Here is a 26,453-nt window from a genome sequence, read left to right on the forward strand (position 1 = left end):
CTCTCATGAGATTTTTGTCTCCTGAGATTTTCAACTACTCAAAACATGTTTTGTTTTACTTTATTGAGGAGAGTTAAAATAGTTCAAAATCCTTATCGGTCGGTTTCAGGGTCAAACTAAAAAAAAAATGTGACCCATTTTCTCGACATTTTGAATCATAGCTTGGATTTTATGAATAAGTTGTAGAGGTTCTGGATTCTATTGCATAAATGCTTCAAATGTCCTACTCTGCCTCTCTGAAACTCCGCCTCCTTGGTTTCCAGGTCACATGCTCACGAGGGTTTGCATCTTACTTTTCTGACCGCTCATTCAATAAGTCGTGTTTACTCTTTCTCCTCTAATCCTGAAACGTGGGCCCGGCCTAAAAACATGGTTCTCGGCAGTCTGGTCTTTCTTCTTTCCACTTTCTTCTACAGAGATCTCATCGACTTCCACACTTGAAAACTCACCTGACAGGGAACGGAACGAGGCTTTTCTTGTTACCAGGAATTGGAGACCCGGAGTCAAGGCTGACGGCCCAGAGGCCTTCAGTATTTCCCACTCTCTCAACGGGGCTGCAAAGAGCACCGATGGGAGGAGCATTGAGGGCTTCTGAGCTAAGGGTACTCGAACTTTCTTTCCCCTGGTGTCCGCCCAGATGTGAATAAACGCCGAGCGAAACTGGAGCGTGTGGGCTCAGGTTCGAGCTATGTCTGCCAGAGGGAGGAGCTCCTCTCGCTTTCCTCCGGGTGTGTGCGGCCCTCGGCACGCAGGCGGCGCGCGCGGGGGCAGCGGAACCCGGACGCGCGTGCCCCTGCTTCTGGCCGGGCGCGGGCCGCGGTGCAACACCGGCTCGTCCGGCACCACCCGCTCGCCGCCCTGCCCGCCATGGCGGAGCGCGGCGATTCCGAGCCCACCCCGGGTTGCAGCGGTCTGGGCCCGGGCGGCGTTCTCGGCGGCGGCGGCGGCGGCGGCGGCGCCCACTCATGGGCCCCGGAGGACGCCTGGATGGGCACCCACCCAAAGGTCAGAAGGCGCGAGAGGAGCAGGGCGCCGAACCGGGGCCCTTCCCCAGGTGGAAGGCCGCCGCCGTCTCCTCGGCCCTCGCGTCCCTGCGGGGCCGGGTCGCAGAGTTTGCGGGCGAACCTCACGGAAGGGGACCCGCGTGCACACCGCCCGTGGCGAGCAGTCTTGGTTTTGTTTGTTTAGATGAGGTGAACTATTGTTCTGACACCCCCACCCCCCACCCCAGCCCCGGACACACACACCCATCCAAGCCTTTCCAGAGCAGGACATTAAACCGAGCGCCTCCCCAGGCAGAGCCCAATAATAACCGTTGCACCAATTTCTGAGTTTTGCTGTCTAAGGCATGGTCTCCTTTAATCCTCGCAGTAACCAAGTAACCACAGTACCCACAGCAAAAAACAGCTTGCGGGCTTCGGTTAGATAAAAAGATCAAGGCTTAAGCACAGCCACATTTGCACTTAGCCTTGAGCCCAGAGTGTGCGTTGTGATTTTGCCGAAGTGCAATTTCCTGACTTTTCTCATTTCTTGTAAAGTTTGAATAGGTTCTTCTCCAAAGCAGACATTTGGTTGTTTTTTGTTTGTTTGCTTTTTGGGGTTTTTTGTACAGCAGCAAAGAGGTATAGTTCCTTTGCTTGCTTCTGCTTGGCAAATTGCTGCCTTGGACCAGTAATGTCCCCAGCAATGAATGGACAGTGAATGGAGATGGGGGTTTTGTAGGAATCTCAGAGACTGGTCTAGTTATTTTAGTACGGTTGTAGTCGTCTGCTGCGAAGCAGTATTTCATAGATCATTATCTAAAAACAGTCAAGAAAAGAAAAATTTCGAAGATGTAAGTCTGAAAAGAGCCAATCCCTTTTCATGTTTTTTTTCTTGATTTTATTCTCCTCCTCTGTCTCCTCATTACCCGTCAAGGTGAGAAAAACAAGCATGGATATGTTACTCGGTGCCATAAAAAAGAACTAGAACACCATTAAGTAGCCTGAACCCAATAGTTCTGCGTGAGACTTTAAGTAGACTGCTTGAGTTTGACAACCCTGTTAGGTCACTAGCTTTGTGGGTTCTTTTTTTTTTTTGGAAGTTTAAAAAAATCTCTTTGTTCCTTAGTTTCCTCATCTGTAAAATAGGGATAATAATAGTACTTACCTTAGAGGGTTGTTACAGGATTAAATCAGTTAATATTTGTAAAACATTTGACATATAGTAAGCACTATATAATGTATATATATATAAAATATAACATATATAGTATGCAACATTAATTTCATTATTCTCATGCTTAGAAATCCTCAGTGTTTCTTTATGGGTAAAATTCAGACTTTCAGCTTGACTATCAAGACCTTGCAACCTGGTCTCTAGTTATCAATTACTTTCAGTGTCATTTTCAAACACATTTGTAGTGTGAACCTCTTCACACTACAACTAATAATACCCCGTTCTCCTGCACTTGTCCATACTTAATGATGAAGCTAGTGGGAGAATATGACCGCAGGTCTGTACCCATGCAGGTCGGCTAATGCCTCACCTCTGCATTAGGCCTGCTTACCCACTGAGTCACTGGGATAGCTGGAAAACCTCAGGCTTCCCTTGCAGAGGTAGTCCACTGAAGAATGTTCTCCAGTGCTGACCAGCAAGTCTGAAAGAAGTCGGGAGTAGTTTTTTAGCGGACTTTCTTCACAGGCAAACAGAGACCTTGGAAATAGTGGCTCTCAGTAATGTGCTGCAGAAATCCTATTAAAATATGTCTCTACTCCTGGCAGATAGATTTCTTTACAGGTCCTTGAATATGTGTGTATTCCCACCTATGTGTGATTACTCACACTGTTACCCAGCCTTCTGTATTTACTCAAATCATATCTGCCGTTCAGGGCCCAATCTGTATCCACCTCTGCCATAAAACATTGACCAACCAAGCCATCCGAGTAGAGCTCCTCTGACTTGTTGTCTCATGTTTTTAGAGATGGGGATCAGGTATTAATTGCTTTCTAACTCCCACAGTACCTAGAAGAGAGTCTTCTACATATATATATATATATATTTAATGAGTAGTTGTTGATTGAGTGAAAGAAAATATTAAGAGATTCTTCCTTCTCTGACAATTACATTTTGATTTCCAGTATTTAGAAATGATGGAATTAGATATAGGAGATGCCAGCCAAGTTTACATAGCATTCTTGGTTTACCTGGACCTCATGGAGAGTAAGTTGTTTATTTTATTGTTCTGTTGTTGGGGCTTTGGTGGGGGAATGGGGAGTTGGGTTGGGATATGGTATCTTAAGCATTTTCTGTTAATTTTGTCTGTTTTGTAATTTCTTCATTTACCTTGGGAATTACTGGGTAACAGAAAATACTAGGAAAGTGAAGAGAAGATAATATTCTGGGTGATGTTTGCTCAGCGGAGTATTCGGGAGAAATTTAGAATTTTATCTTTTATTTTGATAAACATTGTCCATTCAATGATGCACTTTTAGGTAAAAGTTGGCATGAAGTAAATTGTGTTGGATTACCAGATCTCCAGCTCATCTGCCTTGTCGGTACAGAGATAGAAGGAGAAGGGTTACAGACGGTGGTGCCTACACCCATCAGGGCTTCCCTCAGCCATAACAGGTGGGCACGTGATTTTGGTCTTCAACATGTTACTTCCTTTCCACTGGGGATCATTTAATTCGGGGCAGTAATATATTTTTAAAGGAATATAGGGTACAGGGATCATAGCTTTACTCTTGGTTATTTGAGGAATAAGTTAAATACGAGCATTTAACAAGTATTTAGCACTTACTGTATTGTCAGTATTCTTTTCAGAGAAGGAATAGATATGATAGAAATACTACATCAAGGAAACAGAAAATGTTTTCATTCTTATAAGGAGGCAAGACCATTGTACTTGAAACGCAGGTATTTTAAGATGTACCATAATAATTGATACAAATTATATTTGCTATAGATAGTGGTGAAGAGTGTGCTTCATATGCAAGTTGAAATCAAAGAAAGTGTCATGCAGTGCATGGGATCTTTTTAAAAAAATCTTCGCTACACAGAATTGGATTAAACATATCTTTATTTCATGACACATTCTACAAATCAACCTCACAAAACACAACTAGATTCTTGGCAGTAACTTATATCTAACTATATGGGTCCCCTCCTTTGCTTCCACTGTCCATATTCATTGGAATTGTTTAATTTTAGATCTTTTTAACTTTATAAAGAGCATATGATCTTTTGACACTGACTCTATACACTCAGTATTATATTGCTGAGGTTAGTCCATTGTGTATTTGGTTTTGGCTGCCATATCATATTCCATCGCATGATTGTACCCTAGTTTTCACATCTGCTTTCCTGTTGGTGGAGAGTTGCTAATGTTTGACTTGAGGGGATAATTTCAAACTATTTTCCAAAGTGGTTGCCTCACTTTACTTTCCACTTGCAGTGTAAACAAGATCTCTTGAAGTTGTATTGTCTCTGACATTTAGTACTGTAAGACTTTGAAATTTTTGTCAGTTGAATAGGTTATCTCATGGTGGTCTTAATTTGTATTTTTCTGATCTCTGATATATTGAACATTTCTTTATATATTTATCGTTTCCTCTCTTGAGAAATTTCTATTCATATCCTTTGCCTATTGGATTGTTTGCAGTTTTCTCATTGACTTGTAGGAGTTCTTTATATATTCTTGACAATAATCCTTTTGGTTATGTTTCCCAGTTCTTAAATCTGTTTTCAAGTACTTTTTGATGAATAATAGTTTTTAATTTGAATATAATCATATCTATACATTTTTATAATCAATGTCTTTGTGTCTAGGTTAAGAAATATTTCCTATCAAAAGGTCTAAGGAAAACTCACCTATATTTTCACTAAGAGTTTTAAAGTTTTTTTTTTTCATGTTGTGAGAAGAAGGTTAGGGACCTTGTTTTCATGTGGATAATCATTTTTTTCTACTTCCATTTGCTGAATAGTCTCCTTTTTCCTCATTATGTGGCATATCACCTCTGTCATTTTCCAAAGCTCCATCTGTGCACTGACTTGCTTCTGAGCTCTCTTTATATTCCATTAGTCAATATATCTATCCTTGTGCCACTATCACATTTTCTTAATTCCTGCTTCACAAGAAGTCCTGATACCCCTGGTATCTGGCTATCAAGTCATCTTTTCTGCTTTTCTTCTTTGAAGCTGTAGCAGGCAGCCTCTAAGATGGCTTCTTGGACTCCAGCCTTCTGGTAGTCCCACCCTTGTATAATTCCCTTTCCTTGAGTGTAGTCTGTACTTGCTGACTTGCTTTTAACAAATAAAATGAGGCAAAAATGATGGGATGTTCCTTTTAAGTGGACATTACAAAAGACTATGGCTTCTGTCTTGGGTACTGTCTCTCACTTGCTTGTTCTGAGGAAAGCCAGCTGCCCTGTGAACTGTCATTTAGAATGGCTGAAAATAGAGGAGTAAAAGTAACTATTGATGGAGCAAGATTCTTGAGAGATGGGGAGGGGTGGATTCCAGAAGATAGTTGAAAAGATTAATATTGAGCTAAAGGAGGAGGATCTCGACTTCTGAGATTGTGAGGCAGTTAAGAAAGGACAGATGAAAACAGAGCTATATTTGGATGGGTAAATGCGTATTAGAAGAGAGCAGAGTACCTTAAATTCCAACATGAAGGGCTTTAATGAATACCTTTGTTTTTCTCATTTACTGTGATTGAAGTAAAAGAGCACTGGGCTGAAGCCTTAAGACCTGGGTTCTGATCTTGGCACTGACACTTAACATTTTGTTTGATGATTGGTGACACACCTAATTTCTCTGGGTTTCAGTTTCTTTGTCCTTCATTGAGGGATTTAGATTGTCAGTGGATAATATGTAAGATCCTCTCCAAATCAAAGCTACCATAATTCGTTCTTTTTTTTTTTAAGATTTTTTTTTTTTAATTTATTTATTTGACAGACAGAGACACAGTGAGAGAGGGAACACAAGCAGGGGGAGTGGGAGAGGGAGAAGCAGGCTTCCCGTGGAGCAGGGAGCCCGATGCAGGGCTCGACCCCAGGACCTTGGGATCATGACCTGAGCCGAAGGCAGACCCTTAACGAATGAGCCACCCAGGCGCCCCATAATTCATTATTTTCAATAGTGTATTCCATAAAACTATATTAAACTAATTTTTAGATTTCTGTTAGTATTTTTGGTACAGTTTTGTATAATTCATTATAAGAATTTTTTTTCGATATATCAGGCTAGTCATACTCTGAGAGGCTCTTTACTGTGAGATTTTTCTGTGTTTCAGAATCACAAATAGTGGATAGAGTTGACATCAAATTTGATCACTGATACTTTCTGTTTTTTACTAGCATGAGTTCCAAGCCTCTCTATGTCTAGAAGACTTAATAATTCATTCATTAAAACTCCCCCTTTGTGTCTTTTAGTTACTGCCACAAATATCATACCAGTTTACTACTATTGTTATAATATTTGTTGGGAATAGGAACTACCATTTGGAATTAACCTGAATTTAATCCTAAAAAATAAAATTGGTAGTCTATTTGAATCAAAATGATTCATAAGTCTAGAGGTAGAAATTTAAGTCCTATTACTTTCTAGTTTTTTCCAATTGGCGATTATTGATTTTCCAGCCTTATTACATAAAGCTTGTTTTCCTCTTTAAATAGAATTAGTTGGGAGGATAAATTAGTAAGCCATTTTTACCCTCTTGCATTTAATAACTCAGAGGGCTTATATCTTTGTATCTTGCTTTTTATATAAATATTCATAATTATATTATGCAGTGGAATAATAATATAGAAAATAGCACAAATGAGGCCCAATACCCAGTAGATTTATTATGCCATTTATGGCATAAAATTTTCTCAACTCAAAGTATGCAAATAACTTTTTAACAAATAAATTGTGTGTGTGTGTGTGTGTGAATGAGAAAGTGTGTATTTAATTTCATTCCTCAGTCTTTAACAGGAGTGATATTTTTAGGTAGTAGGCATACTTTTATCTATTTTTGCCTCCATGCATATTTTGTATATAAAATGTTATATATCTAACAGATATATGATTTCAGACATTTGTTTGTAATGTAGGAATTTTCCTTCATTAGTAACACAGAGAAGAAAATGGTTGACTTTGAATCTTTGGCAGCCTTGCATAGGGAAGAAATTCATGTCCTAAAAGTATTTGGGTAGGACTTTGTGAGGCTAGTTCACCAAATAAATAACTAAATGAATAAATAGAATGTTTTATATAAGAAAGCTAACAGCTTACTTTATTCAGTAATAAATCATCTACAAAAATAAATCACTGTGTTCACTTTTAAACAGCATTTTTTTCTCAGATAATATTGTTGAGGCTTTTTAGTCTTTACTTACCAAATATTATTGAGTGACTATCATGTGTCAGGCAATGATCTAAGTGTGGGGATACCATGTTGATCGAGACAACTCCCTTTTTTGGTATCAGTGACATATGACATTATATTAGGTTTCAGGTGTACAATAAAATGATTTGGTATTTGTATATATTGTGAAATGATCATCACGAGAAGCCTAGTTAAGATCTGTCACCATACGTCGTTACCGAATTTGTTTTCTTGTGGTGAGAGCTTTTAAGATCTACTTTCTTAATCACTTTCATATGTGCAATACAGTGTTATTAACTGTAGTTGCTGTGCTATACATTATATTCCTATAATTTATTTATTTTATAACTGGAAGTTTGCGCCTTTTGCCTCCTTCAACCCATTTTGTCCACTCCCTACCTCCTGCCTTTGACAGCCAGCAATCTGTTCTCTGTATCTATGAACACTTTTTTTTTTTTTTTTTTTTTTTAGGATTCCAGGTATAAATGAGATCATATGGTATTTAAGGCAGCCTCTTGAAAATAGTGTTCTGGTACTAAATGTTGGCTTGGAAAATAAATTTTATTTCATTTTTTGGTAATTGTTGGATGGGATCTAATAAAAACAGAATTCCCCTTTGTTCTGAGACTCAGTAACTGTGTAATTTGGGACTGCCTCCACTTACTTGATTGTTAGGTAGTTGAATAAAAAGGACAATGGAGTACTGATAAGTACTTTATAGAAGGTTGCAGCAAGACCCAGAGGAAGGACAGGAAAAATCTCCTGTAGGTGGTAGGAGACTGTTTTAGCAGGACAACTGCAAGTAGTTAAGCATGATTGCCTGCCTATAAGTATGGTGTCTAGTTCAGAGCAGGTGCTTTATAATGTTGGGTAAGGCAGCTAATGAATAAATGAGTATATAGAACTCATGAGGAAATAGGGAAGGATGGGAAGTGAGGTGGGAAAGGTTACCGCGATCATGAAGGCCATCACTGATTTCAATGTTTTGCTATTAAAAATTATACTGTAATGAATAACCTTGTAAGTATATCTTTGTTCTCATGTATGACAGCTTCTCCAGGGTGGAAGTCTAGAGGTGGAATGGCTGGGACTTCAAGCATCTACACCTTCCTCTTTACTGGTTCTTACCAAATTGCTCAATGAATAGTTATCAGTTTATAGTCTCACAATATGTAAGTTTTCATAGAGTAGGAGAAGAGATTTACTGACCTATAACTGACAAAGATTAATTCCTAGTATATACATAACTTCTGTGACTCAAGGAAAAACAACCCAACAAAAAACATGGACAGAAACAGGCAATTCACAGAAAAGGATCTCAAACGGCTCAAATCCATGTATAATCAGGGAAATAGAAATATAAAATGTGCTCATTCGTGGTTTGTCTTAATTATGCAGAAGCTTTTCAGACAGTTTACATTGTTATTGTGTGACAAAAAGAAGGTATTAGCTTACGGTGGAATCTTGGAATAGGGGTACAGCTAGGTCAGAGAGTACCTTGAGTGAAGTAGAAAGAGACAAAAAAGTCTCTTCTCCGGGTTGAAGGCGTGGCAAGCTGCACAAGCGGGATTTCAGACCCACTCGCACCAGGCACTCCCATGCAAGGCACAGTCTGTGCAGTATACACAATTCCCTGTCCCTGAAGCATGTTTATTGAGTCCTGGCTTTCCACAAAGAACACTAAAAATTGCTGCTATGTGGATGGTGTCACTGAAAGGCTTTAGGCGGGAGAGTGATACTGTAGATGATTCCCTGGGGTTGTAAGAGTATTTTGCATTTGTAGTCAATGTTACAGTGTTTCAAAGTACATTCCTAAGTGTACTCTCATTTCATCAGCACTAAAATTCTGAATGGTTTATAGGGTATTTCTTTTATCTAATTTCACATGTAAAAAGCTGAGGTTAAAAATGTACCTTTATTTATACTCTGCTGTTTCCAGAAGATTATGCGGGATTAAGTGAGCTGCATCAGTCTCATAGTAGATAACAAAGTCTCATTGCTATTAGAGTTCTGTTTCTTTCTTTCTATTTCTATTGGTGTTTTTAATATCTTTTTTTATTGATGTATAGTTAATATACGGTATTATTTAAGTTTCAGGGGTATAACATTGTGATTCGAGAGTTATATACATTACAAAATGTTCACCACGGTAAGTGTAGTTAGCATGTGTCACCATACAAAGTAATTATAATATTGTTGACTTATATTCTCTATGTTGACTATATTTTCATTCCCGATGATTTATTTATTTTATTACTGGAAATTTGTACCCCTTAATCCCCTTCACCTATTTCACACATCTCCCCACCCCCCTCTCTCTGGCAACCACCAGTTTGTCCTCTATTTATAAGTCTATTTCTGGGCTTATGTTTATTTGTTTGTTGTTTTTTTTAGATTGCACATTTAAGTGAAATCATGATATTTATCGTTTTCTGGCTTATTTCATTTAGCTTAATATATTCTAGGTTCACCCATATTGTTATGAATACCAAGATTTCGTTCTTTTTTATAGCTGAGTAATGTTCCATCATGTATATTATATATGCACACACATACACACACACCCCCTACATCTTTATCCATCATCTATTGGTGGACACTTGGGTTGCCTCCATATCTTGGCTATTATAAATAATGCTGCATTAAACATAGGGGTACATATATCTTTTTGAATTAGTATTTTCATTTTCTTTGGCTAAATACCCAGTAGTGGAATTACTGAATCATAGGGTAATTCTATTTTTAATTTTTTGAGGAACCTCCATACTATCTTCCATACTAGCTACACCAATTTACCTTCCCAGCAGTGCACAAGGGTTCCCTTTTCTCCACATCCTTGCCAACATGTTTCTTGTCTTAAATCTTTTATTGTAAAATAAAACCAGATACAGAAAACCACACAACAAAAATGTATAGATTGAGTTATATGGTAAACATCTTGAATCCTAGTAACTACCATCAAGTCAAGAAATAGAAGTTTTCCAGTCATCCCCAAGCCCCTTCCATGTGCTTTGTTCCAAGCATAACCCTCTCTTTCCCACAAAAGTAGCTGTTATTCATACTTTTATAGTAATAATTTCCTTGTGTTTCTCTGTAATTTAGTTGTGTCTTTTTTTTTAAGATTTTATTTATTTGAGGGGCGCCTGTGTGGCTCAGTTGATTGTCTGCCTTCTGCTTGGGGTATGATCCCAGGGTTCTGAGATTGAGTCCTGCATTGGGCTCCCTGCTCCGTGGAGCTTCTTCTCCCTCTACCCTCTACCCCTTCCCCCTCTCATGCACTCTCTCTCTCTCTCTCTCACGCTTTCTCTCAAATAAACAAAATCTTAAGAAAAAAAGATTTTATTTATTTGAGAGAGAGAGAGCATGAGCAGGGGAGAGGGGCAGAGGGAGAAGCAGATTCCCTGCTGAGCAGGGAGCCCGATGTGGGGCTCGATCCCAGGACCCCAAAATTATGACCTGAGCCAAAGTCAGACACTTAACCGACTGAGCCACCCAGATACCCCAGTTGTGCCTTTTTTTGTTAAGTCAGGCTTATTGAGGTAAAACTTATATACAGTAAAAATCACTCATGTTAGGGAAACAGACATGTGAGTTTTTAATAAATGTATATAGTCATGTAACCAATACACAATTCCCCCAAAACTTCCCTCATGCTCCTCTGTCATTAATTCCTATAGTTTTATCTTTTCCAGAGTGTCATATCGATAGAATCATAGCCTTTGTGTCATGCTTCTATCCCTTAGCATGATGCTTTGGAGATTATTCCATGTTGTTGCATGTATCAGTAGTGTGCCCCTTTTTATTGCTGAGTAGTATTACATTGTGTGGACGTGCCAAAGTTTGTTTAACCAATCACCAGTTGTTGGATATTTGGATTGTTTCTGGTTTTTGGCTTTCATGGATGAAAGCTATAAACATTCTCTTTAGGTCTTTGTGTAGACATATGCCTGCAGTTCTCCTGAGTGAATATTTAGGCACTGAATTACTAACTAGTTCATATGATAAATGTATTTTTAACTTTATAAGAAACTGCCAGATATCTTCCAAAGCTACTGTGCTATTTTCTGTGCCCACCAGCAAAGTATAGAAGTTCTAGTTGCTCCACAACTTGGCAACATTTTGGATTATCAGTTTATTTAATTTCAGTCATTCGGTTAAGTATGTAGAGATATCTCATTGTGGCTTTAAATTTGTATTTCCCTAATGACTAATGATGTTGAGCAACTTTTGATGTACATATTTGCCACCCATAGCTCTTATTTGGTCAAGGATCAGTTCAGATCTATTGCTTATATTTTAAAGATTGTGTTATTTGTATTCTTCATAAATTGTAAGAGTTCTTTATGTGTTCTAGATACAATTCCTTTATCAAGTATTCTTTTGAAAATATTTTCTTCCAGTCTATGACTTGTCTTAATTTCTTTGGAAGAACAGAAGGTTTTAATTTTGATTGATGTTCAATTTATCATTTTTTCTTTTACAGTTTGTAGTTTTTGTGTTCTATGTAAGAAATGTGTGCTTAATCCACAGTCATAAAATTTTCTCCTACATTTTCTTTTCAACGTTTTATAGTTCTAGTTTTTACTTTTAGGCCTGTGATTAATTTGAGTTGAACTTTATATACGGTATGAGCTAAGAGGTTTAAGATTCTTTTTCCTCTTTTTCTTTTTGCAAATGCATGTCCAGTAGTTCCAGCGTGATTTAATTGCTGCAGCACCTCTATTGAAAATCACTTGACCCTGTGTGTACGTCTATTTCTGGACTCTAGTCTATACTCTTGATCTATGCGTCTAACCTTCTGTCAGTGTCATACTATCTTGACTATAACTTTGTTAGGAAGACTTGAAATCAGGTAATATAAGTCCTCCAACTTTTTCAGAGTTTTTTTGGGGGGGCTATACTAGGTCCTTTTATTTTCCATATAAAATTTAAAATCAGCTTTATCTCTACAAATAATTTGTAGAGTTATTTGTGTCACAAATTTTGCCCATTAAAAAATTTTTTTGTTATATCTTATAAATCTCCATTAATCTGCAGTAGAGATTGGCAAACCTTTTCCATAAAGCTCTGGATAGCAACTATTTTTGGTTTTACAGGCTATTTTGTCTCTGTAATAACTCAGCTCTGCCGTGTTAGTGTGAAAGCAGCCGTAGACAATATGCAAACACATGGGTGTGGCTGTGTTCTTATAATTTCATTTATAAAAAATAGAGGGCAGTTCAGATTTGGCTCACAGACCAGTAGTTTACTAACCCCTGATGTATGGGTTCTGCCTCTATCCCTTTCTTTTCTTTACAGTTTTCCTGTTAAAGAACCTGGGCCATTTGACCTGCATCCTCTCCCATAGTCTCGGTTTGCCAACTGCTCATTCATGGTGCACTGCAAGACGTTTCTCTGTCCTCTGCCTTTTCTGCACATTGGCAGCTGGAACCAGAGGGTTGATAGATTTAATTTGATCACGTTAGTAAGACCATCAAGTAGCTGGTGGTCTGTTCTTTGATCAGTAGGCATATAATGTCTGATTACCTCTCTCTGTGTAATCTTGGTAACTATTGATACTTAATGCCTAGCATTTACTGGTGGTTTTAACCTTTGTTATCACTATTGTTCTGACTCATGATTCCAGTTCACTTCCCTTGGACTACAGCATAGATGCATAGTATTAGTATTATAGGCTTTGGTCATATATTGTTCCCAGAACCTCTTGGTGCTGACTTTCCCATTTGACTCTCACTCAGGAAAGCATGGTGGAATGTGAGTGGATGAGAATGATGATATAGGGAATATTAATTTTATATTAAAACATAATCTGCCAACTTTGGTACTTTATTGTTAGAAACACATTACCTGTCACACACTGCACAATCTACCTGAACACACCAGTAGTAAATCACTATCCTGTTGTATGCTGCTTAGTTACTTGATATATGGTGTGTGTGTGTGTGTGTGTGTGTGTGTGTGTGTGTGTTTTAATGCTTTGTATCCCTCAAAAATATTAAATAACATTTTTATTACTAAGGAATCTGGGTAGTATACAAAGCACGAGAGCCAGAGGAATTCGTAATTTGCTGGGCGTGAGAGCTCATGTTGTTTACAAAAGACATACAGCATGTGAGGCATAATAGCTGTCTCCTTTATTTAAGTCCTAAATTTTGGAGTCTGTTGTTTGTAAAACTGCACTAAACTCTGTATCATTTACGTAGGTAACTACAACTTAGCTATAAAATATTTCCCCAGTGATGACAATAAACAATCTCCCTCTATCTCTTATAGTCACTTCAGTAGCTACCTTGCTGCTTGACTACTGAGTAGCCAAGTAGCATATGTATTCACATGGCTTATTTTTTCCATTATTTATTTTATGATGTGTTTATGTTTGTTGACTCCTAAAGAGGTAACAGTTCTAGTCAGCATGTAATGATATATCTGTGTGAATTTCTAAGAATGCCTAAACAATTTTTGTATCCATTTCCCTCCTGTTTTTCCAGGCTTTGGACCTGGTTTAATTTACATAGTTTCTGGCAAGAGTGTAGGATGAGTGTGTATTTGAATGGAAGTGAGTGAATGCATTACTTTGAGCAAAAGTGCGGTTTGGGACTGGTGATATCTGTAAAGCGGTTATACATAATATATGTTCTTATTTAAAACACTTTGACATATATTTCAAGTCTCAGAAGGTCTTGTGTATAATAGTCCCTTTTGAAAATATTGATTTAATACTAATTGCTGATCTCCAGTGGGAGAATAGAATTGGTAGAGAGCCCACATATGACTATCTAGGAGGAAAATTATGCTGATGGAGTAGGAGGTTGTTTGTTTTTCTTGAAGGGAAATGTTTTCTCTCATCTAAATTTTTCTCTCATCTAAAAATACTTCTTAAAGCTAATGTAAAATTTTTAGCTTACATTTTAAAATACTATATTAAGTTATATATTTGGATGGGATATGCATATGGAGAGTACTCTAGATTATTTCTTACTAAAGTGAATCTAGGAATCCATGTAGCAAGTTTGGTAAATGACAGTAAATGTTACGAGTACAGTTTCCCCAGACACAGCAATGATATAAAATCATATAATAAATTCATTGAGGTCAAAGAGATCTGATGAATGTAAAGATGAGACAACCAGAAGAATCTTAATGAAAGCCAGAGGCCTTTTTCAGTGCTAAGGTAGCAGATGAAGTCAGATTTATGTTCAGATAGTTTGATTAGCTTCTTTTTGGCCATTGATATTTGTTCAATGTCCCTAAATGGGAGAAGTATATTATAACAAAGTTAGGATAATAGTATTACAGGTTTCTGTAATAGTATTACAGGTAGTTGTAAATAGGAAAATATCTTAACTAACTCACATGAGGACACATAGCAAATTATGAGGAAAATTTTATTTATTTATTTATTTATTTATTTATTTATTTATTTATTTATTTATTTATTTTAAGTAATCTCTGTGCCCAATATGGGGCTTGAACTCACAACCCTGACATCAAGAGTCACATGCTCTACTCACTGAGCCAGCCAGGCACCTCCGTTTTTCTGTTTTTTAACTATGAAGGTTTTTTTCTAATAGAGCCTACGTCATCTCTCAGTTTCATTGTCAATTTAGTTTCTTCAGTAAAATGTGAAAGATGTGCTGAAAATTAAAACCACAGTTACCACATTTTAAGCTTATCTGTGTTTATAGATGTTACAAGTTTCAAAAAAAGCTAAGTGAAGTTTTTGTGCAATTATGAAATCCATGGACAGTTAAGATACTGTTTTTTGAAACGATCTATAAATCTCCTGTGTTACAAAGGATCATAATTCCTTGCTTAGTAATACGAATGAATCATTCACCCTTTTGAGACCTGATTAAATTATAAACAGTCCTCTCTTGGTGCTAGAGGACAGTGGATAGCTTGTGTGAGGATGGAGCTTCTCCAGCGGCTGTTTTATCCTCCCACTCCCGCAAATTAATAGCATTTATTTTGATTTATGGTGATTGAGAACCTCTTGAAAATGGGTGCCCTCAGCCTTTTTATCTGAGAGAAATTTTTTCTGAATGTTCTCTTTCTTTGCACCTTCCAATCTGAATATTACTTTAGAAACTTAGAAAAAGGCTTCAACATTCTGTATACCAAATTGGTCATCTGCTAGTTCAGCAGCCGTAAGGCAACGGTCTAAGAACTTTAGTCATTTGGTTTCATGATTCTACAGTTAAGGCTAATTTATGTGGTAAGAGAATTGAAAACAGTTCATTACATATAGAAATGAGTGTCACAACCAAAGTTAGGATTCCTAGTCTGTGATTTTTTTTAATTTAAATTTTTTAGTGAACATACAGTACAATATTGGTTTCAGGAGTAGAATTCAATTACTTACAATCATATACAACTCTCAGTGCTCATCACAAGTTCCCTCCTTAATACCCATCACCCATCTAGCCCAGCCCCAGCCACCCCCCTCCAGCAACCCTTTTGTTCTCTGTCCTTAATAGTCACTTATGGCAGGTTGCCTGGGTGGCTCAGTCAGTTAAGTGTCTGCCTTCGGCTCAGGTCCTGGGATTGAGTCCCACATTGGGCTCCCTGCTCAGCGGGGAGCCTGCTTCTCCCTCTGCCTGCCTCCCCCTGCTTGTGCTCTCTCTGTCTCTCTGACAAATAAATAAAATCTTAAAAAAAAAAAAAGTCACTTATGGCTTATTTCCCTCTCTCCTTTTTTTCCTTTCCCCCTTCCCATATGTTCATCTGTTTTCTTTCTTGAATTCCACATGTGAGTCTAATTTTTAAAATCTGATGCTCAGCTTATTAAGCCATATCAACCTGTTTCCTACACCATTGTTTTCAAAAGAATATACTCTCCCTTCTTCCTATGTTGAATCAAAAAAACTGCAGTTCTTTTTTCTTTGTCAGAACTAATGTAGCTTTTACTATTCTGTTTAAAAACTATTAATAGTAATTTTCCCTTTTTAAAGAACATGATTACTTTTAAAATATTAGCTGTTCATGTGTTATCACAGCATTAACCCAGATAATAAAAATGGACTAATTGTTTATCTTTAAATATGTTCTATCAGTGTTCTTATAGGGAGAATAAAGAGAACCCATATTTTAAAACACTGAGATGTGTAGGGAAAATTAAAATTTTATTTATTGTTCTTACACCAAAATAATATGCCTTTCAGTAAAAATGTTAAAAATGTATATAATTATGCTTTTTATTTAAGCATTAAATATAATGAATATATATAGACTATCTCGAGGCAAAGTAGAAGCATGTTTTGGTTTTAGAGGTAGATAAAAAGGCAAATTGCAGATTACTTCAATATATTCTAGGTTTCCCATTCATTTATTGGGTGCCTGTTGTGTACCAGACTTAAGGGGTACAAAGTATCACAGTCCTCGCCCCCATGATGCTCACAGTCTAGAGCTCAGATGGACAGGCATTTATGTCTAGTGTGATAAATGGAACAAGGGATAGGTACAGAGCACTGAGGAAAACTGCAGAGGGGGGAGATCCGACCTTGGCTGGTAGTGTGAGAGGCGGGGGAGACTGAGAAATCTTCCTGCAGGACAAGTTGTTTGAAATATCTGTAGGCATTCCATATAGAATGGGGATGGGAATGGATGTTCCTGACAGAAGTAATATCATGAGCAAGATATTGAGGGCTGAGAGAGCCTGAAAGTTGCAAATGGTTCATTATGACTGGGTATTAGTAATGGCAGAGGGAGTACCTGCATGCAACTGGTGAGAAAGCCCTAGAACAAGGTGTGCATGTGCGTGTGTGTGTGTGAGAGAGAAAGAAAGAGAGGGAGAGAGGGAGAGAGAGATGGGACCAGGAGAATGGGGAAGGAGAGACAGAGAATATGAGAAAAGTAACCACTGTCTGGTAGGCAGTAATAGATCAGGAGAGGCGTAATGGATTAAGGAATTCAAAGATAGAGAAAGAGGAAGAGCTTTGCCGCTTGGATGTCTTTGAGGGACACAGGTATATTCTGAAACAAAGGTGGGGAAATTATGTGAATGAGAATTCACATAATTGTAATTGTAATTGCTTGTGTCCGGTTTCTCTCAAGACTGAGAGAAATAAATACACAAGTCTGAGAATGTAGGAAATGATCACCTATTAGTGCAAGAGCATAACTTGGGGATTTGAGAAGGTTAAGCCACTCTCCAGCACTTGCCATTTCTCTGCTTCCTTTGCTGAACATTTTCAGGTTTCTAGCCTCTAAATGTTAAAGTTCGCTGGGGCACAGATCTCTGAGCTTTTTTCTATTCTTCATACTCCCTAGACAGCCTCATCTGGTTCCATGGTTTTAAATATCATTGATATATTGAGATCAGTTGACTATTTTTGTGTGGGTCAGTTCTGGGCTCTCTATTCTAGTCCATTAACCTGTTTGTCTTTTCCTTCACCAGTACCACATGGTCTTAATACTTTAGCTTTATAAGTCTGGAAGTCAGGTAATGTCAGTCCTCTCACTTTGTTCTTCTCCCCTATTGTGTTATTCTGGGTCTTTTGCCTTTCCATATAAAAAACTTTAGAATCAGTTTGTCCATATCCACAAAATAACTTGTTAGAGCTTTGGGATTGTGCTTAATCTGTAGATCTCATTGGGAAGAATTGGCATCGTAATAATAGTGAGCCTTCCTATCCAGGATCATGGACTATCTCTCTATTTATTGAGATCTCCTTTGATTTTTTTTCATCAGAGTTTTCTAGTTTTCCTTATACAGATCCTGTACATATTTTTGCTAGGTTTATGTCTAAGTATATCATTTTTTTATGCAAATGTAAATGGTGTTGTCCTTTTTATTTCAAATTACAATTGTTCATTGCTGGTATATAAGAAAGCACTTGACTTTTGTATATTAAGTTTGTATCCTGTAACCTTGGTATATAATCTCTTATTAATTTTAGTCCATCCAGTTCTCATACCCCAAATTAATACATCAACAAATTCTGGCAGTTCTTTCTTAAAAATATATCCAAAATCTACCATTTCTCACCACTTCTGCTATACTGTCATTACTCCGGTGTAAGCTACTATCATCTCACTCCCTGTACAGTCACAGCCTATGAAGTAGTCCTCCTTTATAACACTTACCACATTTATTGCTGCTCAATATTTTATATATTTGGTTGTCTTTGATTGTTTCCTATCTTCCTTCCTCCACTAGAAAATAACCTCCATGAAAGCAGGAACTTTGCTCTTTTTATTGCTATTGTCCCAGTGTCTAGCTCGGTACCTAGTACTTGGTCTTAAATAAGTATTTGTTGAATGAATGAACTCTCTTAGACTGCTCAGTTCTTACAGCAGAAACTTGCTAAATAACATTTTAAAGAACATAAGGATATGCTACGAGCAACCTTCCAAGAGTTTCCAAAAGAAAATTAGGATGTCTGCAGAATCTATCCACTTGCAAGATTTATTACTATTTCCCACTCTTTACGCTGTAACTATATATGCATCTGCAGATAGAGAACACTCACAGGTCTGAAGAGGCACTCCGCCAAGGCTATGAATAGCCTCCTTACCTTTTAGTTAAATTCTTTTTCGTGTATATCCTCCCCGCCTCTCCCTCCAGCCACCTTTCAACCCTTCTTTTTCCTTACATTAATGGTGGAGTAAAGGATTACCAGAACTAATTGAATTTTCTTTTTAGGACATTTTTAAAGATGTTCTTAGTTACAAGATTTGATCCTGAAGTGCTACATATTTTTTTTGAAAGATACTCCATTATTTTCCTGTAATCAAAAAATATTTCTTTCTCCAAAGGTATATTCTTTATTACAAATGCATTTAGTGACCATTATTTTATTTGAGGCCTGAAGTCTAATAACTAGTAAAATAATTTCTGTCATTTGGTCTCCCTGCATATCAAAATGTGTGTCCTCATACTACCTCCGTTGGAAATCTGAGGCTGGTGAAACCCCCAATTCCAGCAGTGTCTTGCAACTGACACAGCCTCAAAAAAAAAAAAAAAAAGCTTACAGTTTATTTTGGCAGAATGGCTTCCCACTGGGGTGAATGGCCACACAGGCACTTAATTATTCACTAATCCAACCCTGGAACTTTAGCTGCCTTGATTTTTTTTTTTTTTTTAAACTAGGAAGGCATTGGCATGATTCCCAAGGAAGTGGTCTATTATCCTTGAAACTCTTCTTTAGGATTGAGCCTGTGGATGAGTAAGGCTTCTTTGGTACCTTGGGCACCAATTTCACTTTGCATTGTGTTCAGAGTTACATTATGATGTGCTGTTCCAGTATATCATAATGAGGCAGATCAAGAAGTGTTTCATTCATTGCTAAGTCTACAGTATGTACCAGTTTGGCCATATGGAAGAGGACAGGAGATACTGCTTTCTGTGGGTTGAATTTTAACCCATGATGCATTTTATTTTAACAACATTTAAGTTAAAAATAATGTTTTCAACTTGCTTGTCCTCTGTACCAATCTTCAGAGATTACTTAGTCTCTGTTACAGGATCATCACAAAAAAATGAATGCTAAGATTTATGGAAGGCATTATATAGCTTGGAGGGAGGGTAGTAGCCAGATAATGTTACCTATGTGTTTGCCGCAGGCTTTTTCAAGTGAGCTTTATTAAACTTCGGAATTACTCTGTGTTCAGTATGTTGAGGTCCTCTCTGAACAGTTATGAGCAGGAAAACCTGTTATAAACATTAACTTCCTTACTGCTGATCAACAATTATGATTATTACTGATTTCTTTCTTTAGGTTTTTCCTTTGAAATGTAATAAACTTGAGAACCTGAACTTCTTATGAATACATAGGTTATGTTTTTCATATATGGATTTTTATCAAATATGAACTATAAATAATTTTATTATCTTAAGTTATTTTAGATTTATGTGATGAAGCATCGCTACCAAATATTTCCAAAGAACTGAGCTTTAAAAAATTTTACATGTGGTTTCTGAATTAAAACTTCAAGCTGTAAGCTTGTTAGAAGTTAAGTGAGATTATAGTATTTTAGTGGTACCTCGTTGTTCTCAGCATCTTTACAGTTGTGTGTGATTTTTAAAGTAGAGCTTTGGAACCTTTTGTTGTGTTCTTGCTGTTAGATTGAGAAAGTGCAGTCTGTTGACTTAAAGGCAAAGTAAACATTTTTAGGAGTTTATCAGTGTCCCATAAAAGAAACAAACAAGAGGTCTTGATGGCATTACTTTAAACATATGTTAAAAATAGACCAGAAGCGATCCTGAACAAGAATCTTTGTAAGCTTTCCTTAGTGTGCTTTCAGTAACAGAAGCAGATAAACTATTTTATTATGTAATTACTGAGAAAATTCACTGGTAGTTTTCCCCCACACACAACCAAATAGGGGCTCTGAGATGGGAAGTTCCATTTCATTTTTGACAGGGTTTCCCTCAACTCTGAAGACAAAACCCCTTTTACAACTCTGAGCTAATTTTCAAATATTAGTTTCCCACATGGGTGTTTTAAGTAAATTTGAAAGTGTTTTGCTGTTTATATTAAAGAACTCTGGAAACAAATATGAATGAGGTGGAAATTTCTATCCTAAAGTTGAGTATATGGGCTAGAATTCCCAGTTTACCTTGGAAAAAACTACACATGTATGCACGCACACACATGTATGTTTCTGATTTAAACAATATCATATCTTAAGAAATGGGAACTGTGTAAAAGTTGCCTCAATAGGTTTTTTTCCTTCCATCTGTGTCCCATCCTTGTCATACTCTGCCAGCTAGGGATATTTAAAGAAAATTATTTTTTTTAAGTGTTTTATTTTAATTTCAGTTAGTTAACATACAGTGTTATATTAGTTTCAGGTGTATAATACAGTGATTCAACATTTCCATACAACACCCAGCGCTCACCACAGCAAGTGCATGCCTTAATCCCTATCACCTATGTAACCCACCCCCAACCCCTCCCCTCTGGTAACCATAGTTCTCTATAATTTAAAGTCTGTTTCTTGGTTTGTCTCTCTGTCTCTCTCTTTTTTCCTTTGCTTGTTTGTTTTGTTTCTTAAATTCCACATATGAGTGAAATCATGTGGTATCTCTTTCTCTGACTGACTTATTTTTTTTTTTTTAAAGATTTTATTCATTTATTTGACAGAGAGAGACACAGCGAGAGAGGGAACACAAGCAGGGGGAGTGGGAGAGGGAGAAGCAGGCTTCCCGCGGAGCGGGGAGCCCGATGCGGGGCTCGATCCCAGGACCCTGGGACCATGACCTGAGCCGAAGGCAGACGCTCAACGACTGAGCCACCCAGGTGCCCCTGACTTATTTTTTTAATAAAGATTTTACTTATTCATTTGAGAAAGAGAGAGAAACAGAGAGAGCACAAGCAGGAGGAGAGGCAGAGGGTGAAGCAGACTCCCTGCTGAGCTGGGAGCCCAACTTGGGGCTCAGTCCCAGGACCTGGAGATCATGACCTGAGCCGAAGGCAGACACAACCCTCTGAGCCACCCAGGCACCCTTCTCTGACTTATTTCACTTAGCATTATATGCTCTAGCTCCATCCATCATTTTTTATTTGCCTTTTTAAGAACGCTCCTCTGGAGGTTACATTTTACCGAATTACTGAACACAAGCTTTATTGCGTAGGTAATAAGGATTTTTAGTTTCTGGTAAACAAAAGCTAATAGCACTTTGAAGTATCTAGGAGATACTAGATTTGGTAGATTATTTTCCATAACAAGCAAACTGAAACCCTTTATAACATTGATGCTTGATATATAACTTTACAAGAAAAAGTTTTCTCTCTACATTTTTCTCTTAGCTTCTACTAAGTATCAGAATACATATTGAAAGCCATAAAAATATCTATACTCATATCTAATAATTCCGACCTTGGAAAGACCGAACAGAAACAATTACCTACAGAAGAATCATCATCACATCTTTATTAGTGCCCTTCTCCCCACGAAAGGCCTGAGAGAACTCTATAGGAATAGGGGAATGATTGGGTAAATTTTGACTCAATGGATAATATATAGCCATTTAAAGATAGTAATGATGAACACCATGTAGAAACATGGAAATGTTTATTATCTATTTTTTTTGAAGCAAATCTGAATACCATATTGTTCCACTCTATGATACCAAGTTGGAAAATGAATACTCAGGATCCATAGACCATAGGTGCACTGAACACTGTTAGTACACCATTCTGGAGGTTCCTGAATACAGTCTGATTCTATCATGTGTGATATCAGGAGAGATGGGTAAATCCAAAAGAGGACTGAAAGTCAGTAGATGGCTCTTATTTGCAGGATTTTCTATATGAGACAACTTTAGATGTTTATATTTGAGCCTTCAGACATTTCCTTAGTCAGTATTATGGATATAATGTTATTACCTACCTCTTCCCCAAGATTTTACAGTGTTTGATCTTATTATTAATTGAGTGACTGTGAATCCTAAATGTACTGTGGCTTTATTTTCAGGATAAGGGAGATCTTGAAGGCATCTCGAAAATTGCAAGGTGATCCAGATTTGCCAATGTCTTTTACTTTGGCCATAGTGGAGTCCGATTCCACAATAGTCTATTATAAACTTACTGATGGATTTATGCTGCCAGACCCTCAGGTCAGTTTTGAGGCAACTATCAGCAAACAGTTAAAAAAAAGAGGAAAATGATAACATGATTTTAAGTGCAAATCAAGCCATTTAGCTTCCTTTGCCATATGAAAATTTAAGAAAATTATGACCTGATTTTCACACCTCAGAAACTTGGCTGTTTTGTTTAAAGTAATATGTTCCTAGTTTCTACAGAAATAATTAGACTTTTTTTTTTACTCTTTGGAGAATTTCATAGTCTCCCGGAGTACTTCATAAATTCTTGATATTGTTTGAGAATTAACTGAGGTGGAATGTGAAGGCTTATAATAACTTTAGCCAAAAGAACACTTCTTTAGAAAATGTTAAATTGGTTGACAGTTTGACAGGAACCTTTTAATAAAATAAATGTGTTATGTATGATTTCCTTATATACTTTGTTGGTGTATTTGGGATAATTACATTAAATATCTTTCTGATTTTGCTTTTAAATTACCTTATTTAATATTGGGGGAAAAGTCCATCCTGATCTTTTTTTTTTTTTTTTTTTTGTGTGTGTTGCAGAATATTTCCCTTAGAAGATGACACCTATACTTCCTGAAGCTTACTGTGAGAGTGGATTTGAGATCCGTCAGCCTGGTTCATCTTTTATCTCAGAGGTGGTTAGGGTTGACTTAGCTGGTCCTATTCCATAAGTTTTTCTTTTTGAAGAATAAAACTTTCCCAGATAGAAGAATTTTTTTGTTGATAAATATAGGGTAGTTGCTCTAGAACTTTCTTACCTGGAGACAGTTTAATTACAGTTAAATACAAGTTGATGCTTAGGATGTGTTCAGAGGGGTGGAACACGTGTGTTTCTTCTGTCATCTGCCACTCATAGCTGCCTCATTGTTCATTGCTGCCACTGCTAACACATTGTTGAGACTTACCTTTCTCTAATTCAACCCTCTCAGTGCCTTTTGGCCACTACAGCTAGCCTGCGGTGGTGTTTCATAGATACCTGGACACTTGGAGAGTTTGCTCAGTCTCCTTTTAAATCCCCAATAGAAAGTAACAGTTTTCTTTCTATTGGTTTTTATGTGGCATTTACTGTTGACTTTAAGTCAAAAGTAAAGATATGCTCATCCAGAGTATAAAATTACATCCCTGTCAGACTAATAGGGACCAGAGGAGTGCTACCAATGAGTTACTTCCTACCTAAGTAAAGGAAGTACGGGGCCTTCCTTTCCATTCTTATTACCACCACCCTTATTATATCATGGTTAGAATATTATGTGAGATGGTGAGAAACGGTGTCAGCTTTAAAGACATCTTTATTAAGTAGACCCAGTTATTCCACTTTTGTTAATACCTCCCAGTTATGTTGCCTAAAGTATAAAAAATTATATGCACAAAGATTCCAAGTGACATTAATTGTAATAGCCAAAATAATAATCACTTAAAAGTTTTAGGAAGGGGTCACCAAACTTTTTCTGTAAAGGGCAGAAAAGAAATATTTTAGGCTTCGCAAACCATACAGTCTCTCTTAAAACTTCTCAAATGTGCCATTTGTAGTACAAAAATAACCATGGACAATATGTAAATAAATGGGCATGGCTGTGTTCTAATAAAACTTTATTTACAAATGCAGGGCCATAGTTTGCCAATCCCTGGTATAAGGAAATATAAACACATATAGATAGCCAATGAATGGTACATTATGTACTCATTAAAAATTAGTAATGAATAAATGAAAAACATGAGAAAATAATTAAAAAAGCAAGATATGAAAGTGTGTGAATGGGTAAGTTCATGGCTATAAATAACACACCAAGTATATAATAAAAGGGTGACAAAATAAATTACTAACTGTTCTTATAATAGGGTGGCAGAGCAATAAATGGATGACTTTGTCTTTCTTTAGTATTTAGTATATTTTTTCTTTATTTGTATTACTTTTATAATAATGTTTTAAAATTAAAAAAATATCTTGAGATCTATATTAGTTTCTGTCATTGCATAATATTACCACAAACTTAGCAACTATAGCAACACACATTTAATATCTCAAAGTTGGCTTCAGTCAAGCCAGTCTCCACTGAGACTTGTCTGGGCAAGGGTCACCTTCCTCCCTCATGTGGTTGTTTGAAGCTTTCAATGCCCTGTGGGCTGTTGGACTGATGGTCTCAGTTTCTAGGGGGCTGTTGGCAAGAGGCCACCCTTCCACTCTTTGCCACACGGGCCTTGCCAGCACAACTGGTTGCTTCCTCAAAGCCAGCAAGGGAGACAGTTTCAGCAAGATGGATCTCATAATCTTAAGCAATGTAGTCAGGTAATCCTGTCACTTTTGCCATGTCCTATTGGTTAGAAGCAAGTCAAGGCTAACTACTCTAGAAAACAACAGGAACCAAGAATGGAAAAATGGGAAAAAGTAAGAACATTATAAAATGGTGTAAAGCATCATTCTTGGTCTGCAGTAGTTTTTGACTCCTTTCCTTTGCTGATATTTGAATTTCACTTTTATTCTTGATGGAACATCTTGGCAATTCCTTTGGACTCCCTCTGCTTTCTCAGAAGGTCTGAAGATGTACCCATTCAGAACAATGTGTGTTTCTGTGACTCTGGTTGGCACTTTGCAGACCTAAGGATCCTAAAACAATTTATGATCAATTCTTGGGGTCTCTGCCATTTGATTCCTTTTGAAGCTTTTTATCACAGTGCGAGAAAAACAGTCTGCATTTTCAGAAAGAAATTTAAGACTTAATGAACATTAGATTTGTATGTCTGATCTGGTGACCAGTGAGCCCCTAGGTAACTACAAGACCAGAAGTATCTTCTGGAGTTGACTCAAAAAGAGCGTTCCCACAGAAATCCTTAAAATTAGGCCTCCATCTCATTGTATGTCCTAGGGTATCTCCTCTGTTTCAGAATGTTCCTTGTGTACTTCACCAAAGCTATTCGGCCCAAAGCCAGCCCGATACCTGTTAATATGAATAATGGTCCAGAACAGTTTGGAAAGGGAGGCAAGCCAGCTGTGACTGTCTCAATAATAGGTAAAGTGATTTCTCTTGTATGATCAAGTAACTGTGGAATTGCAGTTAATTTTGTCTCTCGTTAGACTGTGGGCCGCTTAAGAACACAGCAAGGAACCAAGTCTTTACTTACATCTGTGTATCCCACCACCTTCCACAAATTCACACACACTAGACTCTCAATAAATGTTTAGTGAATGAATGAATGTAGATTGTAGACTTGTTTAATTGCATAGTAGCTTTTACTCTTTGCCTCAAGGCAAACTAAAGTGATCCATTTGGACACCAGAGGGCAGTGCTAAATAAGCACCAAATTTTCAGACTCAAGGAGTGGGTTGGTTAGCTTGAGAAGTGGTGCTCTTGAAAATTTATTTTCAATCTGTGGGAAATAGGCATAAATAAAAATATAAATAAGTTTTATGTGCTAACATCCCCCCTTCTCCTTTCTGGCATGCCTCTAAAATTATACTTTACTGACATTAAATATGTGGCTTGATTCATGCTTTGCTCAAAATATAGATCTATATTTAACAATAAAAGCTTGTTTGGGGCAAGG

The 26,453-nt window shown here is 37.3% G+C and overlaps 1 protein-coding gene across 1 annotated transcript; it reads left to right on the forward strand.

Annotated features, from left to right (window-relative positions):
• The first annotated feature begins 834 nt into the window (after positions 1 to 834).
• Positions 835 to 26,453, forward strand: TSEN15 (tRNA splicing endonuclease subunit 15). The gene is made up of 5 exons (XM_028121583.2): positions 835 to 1,005; positions 3,120 to 3,201; positions 3,474 to 3,609; positions 22,775 to 22,916; positions 23,451 to 26,453. The coding sequence occupies exons 1-5, from the start codon at positions 868 to 870 to the stop codon at positions 23,469 to 23,471; spliced, it is 519 nt and encodes a 172-aa protein (XP_027977384.1). The 5' UTR covers positions 835 to 867; the 3' UTR covers positions 23,472 to 26,453.

The sequence above is a fragment of the Eumetopias jubatus genome, unplaced genomic scaffold (genome assembly GCF_037043125.1).
Source record: "Eumetopias jubatus isolate StellerSeaLion01/CBP00866 unplaced genomic scaffold, mEumJub1_p1.0 scaffold_12, whole genome shotgun sequence".
Lineage (NCBI taxonomy): Eukaryota > Metazoa > Chordata > Mammalia > Carnivora > Otariidae > Eumetopias > Eumetopias jubatus.